Source organism: Rhea americana, unplaced genomic scaffold (genome assembly GCF_003343005.1).
Source record: "Rhea americana isolate MKP2758 unplaced genomic scaffold, rheAme1 scaffold_544, whole genome shotgun sequence".
In the NCBI taxonomy this organism is placed as follows: Eukaryota; Metazoa; Chordata; class Aves; order Rheiformes; family Rheidae; genus Rhea; species Rhea americana.
Window position 1 is genome coordinate 28,932 of NW_028186695.1, and position 10,329 is coordinate 39,260.

Consider the following 10,329-nt stretch of genomic DNA (forward strand, 5'->3'; position numbering starts at 1 on the left):
TTTTTTTTTTTTTTAATTACCGTTTCGCGCTTTAAGGAGCGCTGCGCGTCCTTCCCGTGCCGGCCTCGGGCTGCCGGGTGAGCCCCTTCGCCCCTTCCCCGGGGCCGGCACCCCTCGCCTCCGGCCTTCCGTAACCCCCGTCTGCTGGTAACTTCTCCCCTCCGTCCGCCTTCGGACCRACCGGTAAAACGAGCGCTGGAGCTGGGGTTGAAAGCGCGATCTCTGTGAGCCTGCCTTTGGGGACAGGCGCTCGGCACGCGCCTGTAATGACTCCTGGAAGGGTCAGTGGAGACCTAGCTCGGAAGCTAAGACAAGCTGTGCAGAGAGCAGCAGGCTGAGCTAGTCTGAGGTTTTTTTTTTTTTGTTGTTGGTTGCTACTAACTAGGTCTGACTTGGATTATTTCCTTTAGTGCTGAACTGATTTAGTAAATGCGAAAGGTACCTCTAGGAATGGCTTAAGAAGGACCAGAAGATTCCCTACATCTCTGACAAAGTGCCTTGGCATAAGGCTTACTCACCTGGTTGGCACTTCGTGGTGGCTTTGTGCAGGCGCTGGTCCGGAACAGCTCTGATGGCTGCTTCAGTTGCGTTGCTTCTCCGYTCCACATTGGGATTAGGATTGTACCATCGCACCTAGAGAAGGCCAGAAAACAGCAGTGTTGGACTTGATGAGGGATCTTGGTAGGAGAAGCTCTGTCAACCAGGTGGCCTGCTACCTGTTCCAGGGTGGGTTTTTTTAAGTGGAAACAGCAGCAATGGACTGTACTTGCACTGGGTGGCACGACCCAGGGACAGCAATTCTGTGCTGTCATGCTTCCTTACAACAGCCAGTTGTGTCCCACATTTTTTTTTTGAGAGAGAGTTAAGTAGCTTCCGAGGCTTGTGTAGCTGTGATGTGCTGTGGTTGGTGACTGCTTCAGGAATCGCCTGATCCTTGTGTTTCAGGAAGGTGCCAAAAGTGCCCAGTGTATGGAGCATCTTTGCCAGCTTCAAGTGAAGGTTAACTGAATTCTTACAGGTTTTGGCCAGTAAGAACAATCTGGCAAGGGAGTGAGGAGCTTGTAGCAAGGCCTTGAGTGAAAGCCAGACTCGAATGCTGCAGCCAAGTCTAGAAGTGAAACTTGTGGAGGTTAATTCTGTCACGGGGAACTAGTGAATGAGCATGACTTTCAGATGCAAATGATAGATAAAACAGAAGAAGAATGAGAGTGAACAGTTTGTGTACAGCCTACTGGCAGCTGTGACCTCAGCTGTATTTCGAGCCTGCCTTTCTATATCCTGCAGGGTGTCCAGTTGCCTAGAATGCATTTGGCAGTGACTGTATATTCTAGTTACCAATATAGCCTAGAAGTGCAGGGAAGGAGCTGTTCCCTTGGGGTTCAGATGGCAGGCAAACGCGTGCTCCTTACTCTGACAAAGTTGGAGCCCTAAAGCCTTGTAGGGACGTAAAAACAAGTATCCTGAGCATGGCTTTAACTGCCTGAAAAGGTGACTGGTGGTGGAAGCAGCCCTTTGAAAGGGGATGGCACGAGGCTGGCGTGTGCAAGGTACGTGCCGTGCTGGATGTGCYGACACCCTTGTCGAGGACTTGCGGGAGACTGGTGTCTCCAGCAACAGCCCCGCGTGCAGAAGCGCAGCACAGGCACCTTCTGTGCTGCCTCAGACAAGTGAGTTAGTAGACCTCTCTGTAGTGGAAATTCCACCCGGTGGAATGAGTTGTRCTTTACGCAAGTCCTTTGTAGTGAAGCTGTCGGGCCTTCGAAAGGGGCGGGTGACTGACTTTCTAAAAATGGAAACTAATAGTATCCAGCTTGAAATGTGCTGGACAAAAGATACAYGTGGACTCCTGCCCTTCTGGAGAAGAATAGTCTGTGTGCTTGCTCAGGCTGTGCAAACGAGTTATTCCTTCCAACAGTTCTACTGTTGTCCAGTACCAAGGTTTCCAGGAGTAAAGGTGTGAGATAAAAGATTGAAATGTGGTACTCTTCTCTGGCACTTTCTGCAAATCCTATTTTGCACTGAAGTTGCAGTAGGACTGCATGTGTGGCTGAAGTGAACCGGCCAATTCTGTAATGCCTTGTGGTTGGCACCTGTTTCCTGTGTGGTTGTTGCTTGAATTTGCGAGTCCTAACAGTGCTGCCTGCTTCATTAACGCTGTGTCTGTGTTTATTGCAGCAATGATGCGGTTGTAATTTCTGGAAGGAAGCTGGCCCGGCAGATCAGACAGGAAGCCCGTCACGAGGTGGAGCAGTGGGTGGCAGCYGGGAACAAGAGACCTCACCTCAGTGTTGTTCTTGTTGGTGAAAATCCTGCAAGCCACTCGTATGTGCTGAACAAAACCAGGGCAGCTGCTGATGTAGGTATGTTTTGGACTCTGCTGGTCTGGAAAAATGGAACGAGTGACTGTCTAATACCTTGCTTTAGTTGGGAGTCGTCTATGCTGGAGGCTGGGGGAAGCTTTCAGGATGCAGTCGGCTGGCAGCTTTTCACCAGTCCAGGTTTACCCCAGTAATTGCTGTTACTTTTTGGCTGCTTTCATAGTGATACTGAGGTGTAGTTAATGGACACAGTTTTCATGTGCCCTGAAGTACTAAAACAGAACAGTGCAACATCAGACTCTGTATTCTGGCAGAATTTGGCTGGCATCTGGTGGATGACAGTTCTCATAGGTCTGCATAAAGCACACAGGGAGCTTTGATTTGCCTTCTGCCCTCGACTGCTCAGAGTGCTCAGCTTTTGGAGCAAAGCTGTTAATCTGACATCCCCTTGTCACCGCGTCAGGAGGGTCCACAAGAAGTGCAGCTGCATCTTCATCGTACCACATTCCTCTTGGATTTCTCGGAGGGCTCTGACTTTTGGGTAGTCTTTCCCAAGGGTGCCTGCACACAGTGACTAGTGGTCCTTACCCCTAACTTGCAAGACTTGTGACAGCCTCCAGCCTGGAAGGYGTTGATCATTACATCAAAACATACACTCCCTGGTGTTCTCATCAGATTTGGCTCAGCAGAGAGGCAGGGCTGACGTGAAAATTGGCATGCATTGAGGAGCAAGGTTCCCGCTTGTGTACGTACAGCGCTCTAATACAGCCCTCTGATTGCACAGGAATCAGCAGTGAGACGATCCTCAGGCCAGCCTCTATTACTGAAGAGGAGCTACTSGATTTGATTAGCAAACTAAATAATGATGCCAATGTGGATGGCCTGTTAGTGCAGCTTCCTCTACCTGGTGAGTAGCTGTACTTCCACATTTTTCGTACTACTTATGAAAAGTTTGGAAGCATTTGTGTGCCCCAGAATGAGGGGAAGCGCAGGGGTTGCTCTGTGACATGAGAGCTGGCAATCTGCCATGTTGCAGCCTAAATTGATACAGCAGCTCCACCATACAACTGCCTGTGTACATTATGCTGCTGGGGCTTGCTGAAGTCTATTCTTGTGAGGGTRGTATCATCTTCCAGAGCAAGAAGGTTGAGTTTAGTTGTGACACTGAGGCTGTCTAAAAATATCCCCCCTACATTAAAGAAGCTGCAGTCCCAGTGTAGCGCCAGTCCCTTTCTGGAGTGAGCTGTTAGCTCTGAAAACTTCCAGCAAGTTCAGCAGCTTCAGGCTTCCAAAGCCCTGAGGGGCAAAGGGGCTGGTGCAGCAGGCCAGGTTGACTCTGGCTGGCTGGGAAGAGCTGGTTCTGGCTGATCCCTAAGATAAAAGCTTTTGCATTATTTTTTCAGAACATATTGATGAGCGAAAGATCTGCAATGCTGTGACGCCGGACAAAGATGTTGATGGCTTCCATGTGATAAACGTGGGGCGTATGTGCCTAGACCAGTATTCCATGCTGCCAGCTACCCCGTGGGGGGTGTGGGAGATCATTAAGAGGACTGGTAGGTTGCTGCAGTACTTGGCTGCTCTCTAGCATAACTCCAGCTTGCATTTGTCTTAAGACTCTGTCTTGTGTGCTGTAGGCATCCCGACACTGGGGAAGAACGTGGTCGTGGCTGGCAGGTCGAAGAACGTGGGAATGCCCATTGCCATGCTGCTGCATACGGATGGCAGGCATGAACGCCCAGGAGGTAGGAGCTTGGCAGCCTTGGAGCCCTGGATGGCTGCAGAAAGAAGCCCTCTGTGCCTCTTGATGGTCCTTGCTGGACTCCTAAACCAGTCCTGGGACTGCATTATGGACTGTGGCACAGAATGTGCTTGTGGGCCCCAGTGCTTGTGACCTCCATGGCTGAGGAGCTGATAATTCTGTCCATGTGCAGTCTGGCAATGTTTCAGGGCTGTCCTCAGTAGTCCTTGTCCTCTTAGCAAAGTTACCCCTGTGGTTGGTCATCCAGATCTGATGTTCCTGAGATACCAGGGTGGCCTTGAGGGCAGAGAGTTAGAAATGGCCAGGTTCAGGTAGTACCCACAGGTAAAATGTTCTGTGTAACCACTCTTTCAGGTGATGCCACAGTAACAATATCCCACCGCTACACTCCCAAGGAGCAGCTGAAGCAGCACACGATTCGGGCCGATATCGTGGTAGCAGCGGCAGGTAAGACTAAACTCCGAAGGAGTGGACGAGGTGCAGAGAAGATGCTGCACTGAAGCTTACACGTGGTGTTTGTGATGGGAATCTTTGCTCTGAGGTGACAATCCAGTTGGTATCAAGTGTCCTAGGGCCTTCCCATCTGAAGCAGCTTTGGTAGCGTAGGAGAGCCTGGCTCTTTCATGGCTGTTGGCAGCTGCTGTAGGCAGTGGCTGGGAAGGTGAGCCAGGGGCTGTTTGAGTCTGCCGGTGYAGACTGATAAGCTTAGCCACATGCTTTATCTTACCAGCAGAGCTGTTTTTAGCTCTTTGCATGTCTTTGAAATGTAAAGCAGCATCTGACAGAATGACTTGGTATGCTCCCAAGCACCTGATGAGATCCAAAGAACAGCTACAGACAGGCTGTGCTAAGCATTCAGGCAGTTATGGGTGCATGGGAAATACAAAGACAGGGTCTGCTTACCTAGAGGTGGTGGAGATGCTGAAGGACAGCTGCAGTACTGTCTCCAGAGCCTGAGAATCACTCAAGCAAGCRCGCTCTTCTCCAGGCTCTACCCTAGGCGTGGGGATAGCTCATCTGCAGAAGTATTTTGCTGATTCAGGTTGTCAGTGCTTGCCAGCAGAAGCTTGGTGTAAGCCTGCGGGGAGGGAGGGGAGAAATGCAGGCTGAAAAGACGGAAAGAAACAAGATCCGGAGAGGATTAAAGTGGTGGTGGTGTCAAAGGTGGTACTGCAAGTAAGAACAGCTCCATGCTGTTGGCAGATAAAGAAGAAAGGCAGCAAAAGCTGAGAAAATAGCTGAAGATGGTTAGCAAACCGGAGCAGGACTCACTAAAGAGTTAACCAGTTGTGGGGGGGGGGTAGGAATTTGAGTTCCTCAGCTTGCAGTCAGCTGAGGCAGTATCTAGTAGAACCAGACAAACATACTCCACCCTCAAAGGGTGGCTGAGCCCTGAGGCTGCTCCCTACCCATTTCCCTGCTGTGCTGGGGGTTTTACAGCCCTTAGGTGAAGCTAATGCCTCCAACTGGGTTGTTGTGAACTGAGATTCTGTTCCAGCTTGCTGGCTTTGTGCAGATGCAAAAATGTTGCTGGAGCTGTGGGGGTGGGCTAAAGCATAACTCCGTAACTAGAACAAGCATAGCTACAAGCAGTTCTGTTTCTCTGTTATGCAGGCATACCCAATCTGATCACAGCTGACATGATCAAAGAAGGAGCTGCAGTTATTGATGTGGGCATAACTAGAGTGCAGGATCCTGTCACTGCCAAACCAAAACTGGTTGGAGATGTGGATTTTGAAGGTATGAATGCTCTGGCATCTGGTACTTTGAGCGCTGAGAAGTAGGGGAGGAGGTCCTGGGTTGTGGGGTGGAGCAGATGCAGAGCAGTGCTGAAGTTGCAGTGGCTGGTGGGTGTGCTTTTGCAGAGYGCATGCTGAATTTTGGGCAGTTGGGTCGCTGTCTACTTCATCTGATACTCAGACTCCTGCCTCTAGGTTCTGCCTCCTGAAAATGTGCAGGACTTGCCCTCTGGCTGCTGTTCACTGGCCTTGCTCCTCCCTTGGCTGCAGCAGTGCCCAGGCAGGCTGTTGTGATGCAGGCTGCATCTCTAGGTACCTGGCAAAAGACACTGACASCTGCTCATGGAAGAGATGGACTACAAATGTTCAGACTCTTGGTGCTGCCTTGTAGACCTTGCCAGGAGCATGCAGGAGGTCCCCATGTGGTCTCTGGCTGTAGCCTTCTGGGCTATAATTATTAGATATGGCATTCCCCCTGACTTGGGGTCTCAAGTTAAGCTTGGTCAGCAGCAAGGATGGTCAGAGAACAGCGTGCCCCGTCCTGGATGACGGGACAAGGGTACTTGTTGCTGCAGTCTCACTTGAAGACTGGAAGCCACAGAAACTTCAGTTCTAGCTTGGTTGCAGCTTCAAATACGCCAGCTTATAAATGTGACTGCTCCTGATGTACATGCTAAGCTCTCACTCTCCTTCCTGCAGGGGTGAAGAAGAAAGCCAGTTACATCACTCCAGTCCCCGGGGGAGTTGGGCCCATGACAGTTGCCATGCTGATGAAGAACACTATCATTGCTGCCAAGAAACTATTGCAACCTAAAGAGCTGAAGGCACTGACTGTTTAACRTGGGGACTCTCTTTAGCACTGAAAACAACATTCCAAATCGACTCCCAAGCAGGCCGATAGAAAATGCAATATTTTTATTTATTKTCTGGAAGTGAATTTACTCTTCTGCAGTCATAGATATTTATTTGAAGCTGAAGTATATGTGCATTAGTTGTACTAAGGCGTAAGCATCTAAACTCTTGGCCTACTCAGTGTGTCATGACTTCTAGCAAAGCTGCTTGGTTTAAGCTAGCTCTTCTCTACGAAGTCAAACCTGTAGCCTGCACCCCTCTTGCTGGCACTAGGGAGCAGTCTGGGTGTGCAGCTCCTGCAGGAGCTTYACACGGTGCTAGCACTCCTGCGCGAGGCGGAGTACTGCTCCACAGTGCCAAACAAATGGCCTTGATGTTTCCGTTCTCTCAAATGCCCAGTCTAGGCAGACTGCTAGCATTTGACTTGCTCTGAACTTGTTTACTTGACTCCCACGTTTAGTTTGAGTTAAGCTGTTCTGTAGAAGTTACTTGAGACAAGCCATATGTCTCTTCTCAGCCTATCCGGATCCCTGAGCATTGGTAGATCAGGTGGAACATGTTCTTCTAGTGTGCAGCTAAGCTGGTATTTGCTAGTGGGATGGTGACTTTTTAAAACCTTTTTTCCTCTCTAACCAAAGAACACTGTGGGGGCTGTTGGTGACCAGGCTGAACCCCTGAAGTTTCCCTGGACTATATTGTAAAGCATGCAAGTGCTTAGTGAATAATCCAGGCTAACTCTGAATAAAAGTATGAGGGGGAGAAAAAAAAAAAACTTGCTTGTGTCCTACAATTATTTCCAAGCAAAAGACCGCTAATGCAGGGAGCGCTATCCTTGGAAAGGGAGAGCTGACCCCAGCTGGTGGGCTCCTCTGACATGAGCAGTGTTAACTCCCTGGCAGCAGCACAGTTTGCTCACTTGGAAGTAAGCAGCTGTTTTGTTTACCTGAACAAGATGTTAAGACTCAAACTTTCACTCTGCTTCTTACCCCTTCCCTGACTTGCCATAGCTGTGTGAAAAGGGGAACACTGAGTGTCAGCTTACCCTCCTCTAGTACGCATTACTGCAAGCTCTGGTTATCCGTTCAGGTTTGCCTTATGCCTCTGGAAGCCTGGAAAGCACGTGTGCAGCACTACTCTGCTACGCTGGAGTGTACGTTCCCCTTCTCCTAGGGGAAATAGGCGCGTAGGTGATACCTTGGAGAAAAACACGCAGCTGCGTGGCCAGCAAGAGCCTGATACCACCTTTCTGTGAACAGAAGGGTTTGCCTGGAGGYTAAAGCACTGTTATCGTGCTCCAGTTAGAGCTTGAGTCACTGCTACCACCTCTAGGCAAAYTCATTGCTCTTTGCTGCGGTGGAGGGTGCTGATAATGCAAAGCAAGGAGCAATGGGGAAAGCAACCTGGGGTTAGACTTGGCTTGTGCCAGAAACGCACTAAGAGCTGGGAATCATTTAAATGAGATTTATTGGGTTGTATTAATGACAAATACAAAATGGCTAAAGTGGTAGAGTAATGGAGGCTGCAAATTTGYTACACTCCAGTGTGGTCTTATACAAAAAAAAAAAGTAGAAACCACATGTAAAACTGCAAAAAATCACATACTYGGTTGAAACAAGCTGTACTCTAGGAAACATCTACAAGAGTCCACAAAGCCTTTCCATAGGTGCTGTAGAGCAGAACTGGCGTACCGGATAAAGCAAGTGAACATCTTCAAAAGTGATTAAAAATCATAAGCCTACCTGTAGCATGCTTCAGCTACCACACATGACATTGGTACAAAACGCTAGAAAATACACACGGCGCAGTCAAGTTGGAGAGTCGTTACTGTAAAGCTAAGTGGCTCTTGCTGAAGTGTCAGCTGCAGTAATACTGTTTTATTAATCTCGCCACGTTTCCCCAGCAGGAGGGAGGTGTACTTGAACCAGAAAAAATTGCTATAAATAGGAAACCGCGTTCAAGTCATCTCGTTTGCTCGACTATTTACAGAGAACCGGGGTCTGTTCCGCTCGCAGGCTCAGACCYAGTTGCAATATTTAACTCGTGTCCCCGAAAGCCCCGGGCGGCTGCTCTGAGCGCAGAGCCCTGCTCCTACRAAGGGGCTGCCGGAGCCCGCGCGCGGGGGAAGGCGGCGGGGCAGCTCTGCGAGGCCCCGAAGCAGAGCAAGAGGAATGAATCTAGAGCCAAGAGAAACAAGAGGGGGGAAAAAAAAACCCCAGCTCGGACAGGGCTGCCGGCAGCGATTCCTACCCCGCTCSCTTACCTGCTGTCCAGGGGGCCCGGCCGCAGCGGCTGGCGGGAGGCGCCGACGGAGCAGGCGCTGCCGTGCTTCAGCTGTCGGGCATCAGCTGCTCCTCGGGTGGGAGCCCGAAACCACCTGGGCTCTTCAAAGCCGACCACCCCCCCAGCCCATCCGGGGAGGAAATCAGCTCCAAAGTGTGTGTGTGTGTGTGTGGGGGGAACATGCATGCTGGCTGCTCCCTGGCTCCAGCYGCTTGCTGTTAACGCACGTGCACTTAATCAGGATTCGGGAGCCAAAGCGGGTGCAAGCCCCCTTGGGAAGAGGCTAGGAAGGCACGGCTCCGTCCCAGCTGGCCAGCATGACAGAGCGCCTCGGAGCCCTGCAGAAACCCTTCCCAATCCCCTGCAGACACCGTCCCTGATTCTGTGCATGAATCATTCCCGATTCCCTGCAGAAACCGTTTCTGATTCTGTGCATGAATCATTCCAGATTCCCTGCAGAATCTGTTCCCGATTCCCTGCAGACACCGTCTCTGATTCTGTGCATGAATCATTCCCGATTCCCTGCAGAAACCGTTCCTGATTCTGTGCATGAATCATTCCCGATTCCCTGCAGAAACCGTTTCTGATTCTGTGCATGAATCATTCCAGATTCCCTGCAGAAACCATTCCCGATTCCCTGCAGACACCGTCTCTGATTCTGTGCATGAATCATTCCTGATTCCCTGCAGAAACCATTCCCGATTCCCTGCAGAAACCGTTCCTGATTCTGTGCATGAATCATTCCAGATTCCCTGCAGAAACCATTCCCGATTCCCTGCAGAAACCGTTCCTGATTCTGTGCATGAATCATTCCTGATTCCCTGCAGAAACCACTCCTGATTCCCTGCAGAAACTGCTCCTGATTCCCTGCAAAAACCACTCCCGAGTCCCTGCTCCGAGCCGCTCACAGCCGGGCTGCTGTTGCCCTCAAGCGGCAACAGCGCTAAACCGGAGCCGCTTTCCCCCCCCGCCCCGGGGCTGCTGCAATCCCTGCCCGCAGCCCGGCTGCCCCCGCCAGCGCAGCCCTCGGCGCTGCCTCCGGCTTCTCCGTCCCTGCGCGCTCTGGGGGTCCAAAAATATCGTTTTTCCGCATTTTTTTTTTTTAACCCTTGTTCTGGAGCCGCCGGCGACGCTTTGGCCCAGCAGAAAGGGAGGAAAGTCAACAGCGCGTCTAGCTCGTTACGCTAAAAACTACCGGGGAAACGGAGCCTCTGGGGCCGCAGGTCTCCTCGGTCCGTCCTGTAGCAAAGCAGCCCCGTTTGCTTTATATATATATATATATAAATATATATATATATATGCATATATATATATGAATCTCTAGATAGTGATATATACATATATATATATATATATATATATATAAAAGTGGCTGGGA

General features: G+C 50.4%; 1 protein-coding gene across 1 annotated transcript; it reads left to right on the forward strand.

The window, feature by feature from the left end:
• Nucleotides 1–2,170: 2,170 nt before the first annotated feature.
• On the forward strand, nt 2,171–7,454 carry MTHFD2 (methylenetetrahydrofolate dehydrogenase (NADP+ dependent) 2, methenyltetrahydrofolate cyclohydrolase; the record flags this gene model as incomplete). The annotated part of the gene is made up of 7 exons (XM_085318609.1): nt 2,171–2,360; nt 3,103–3,225; nt 3,722–3,874; nt 3,956–4,063; nt 4,435–4,527; nt 5,695–5,820; nt 6,519–7,454. Coding segments are annotated over 7 exons (933 nt in total), but the record flags the coding sequence as incomplete, so codon positions are not given.
• Nucleotides 7,455–10,329: the final 2,875 nt, after the last annotated feature.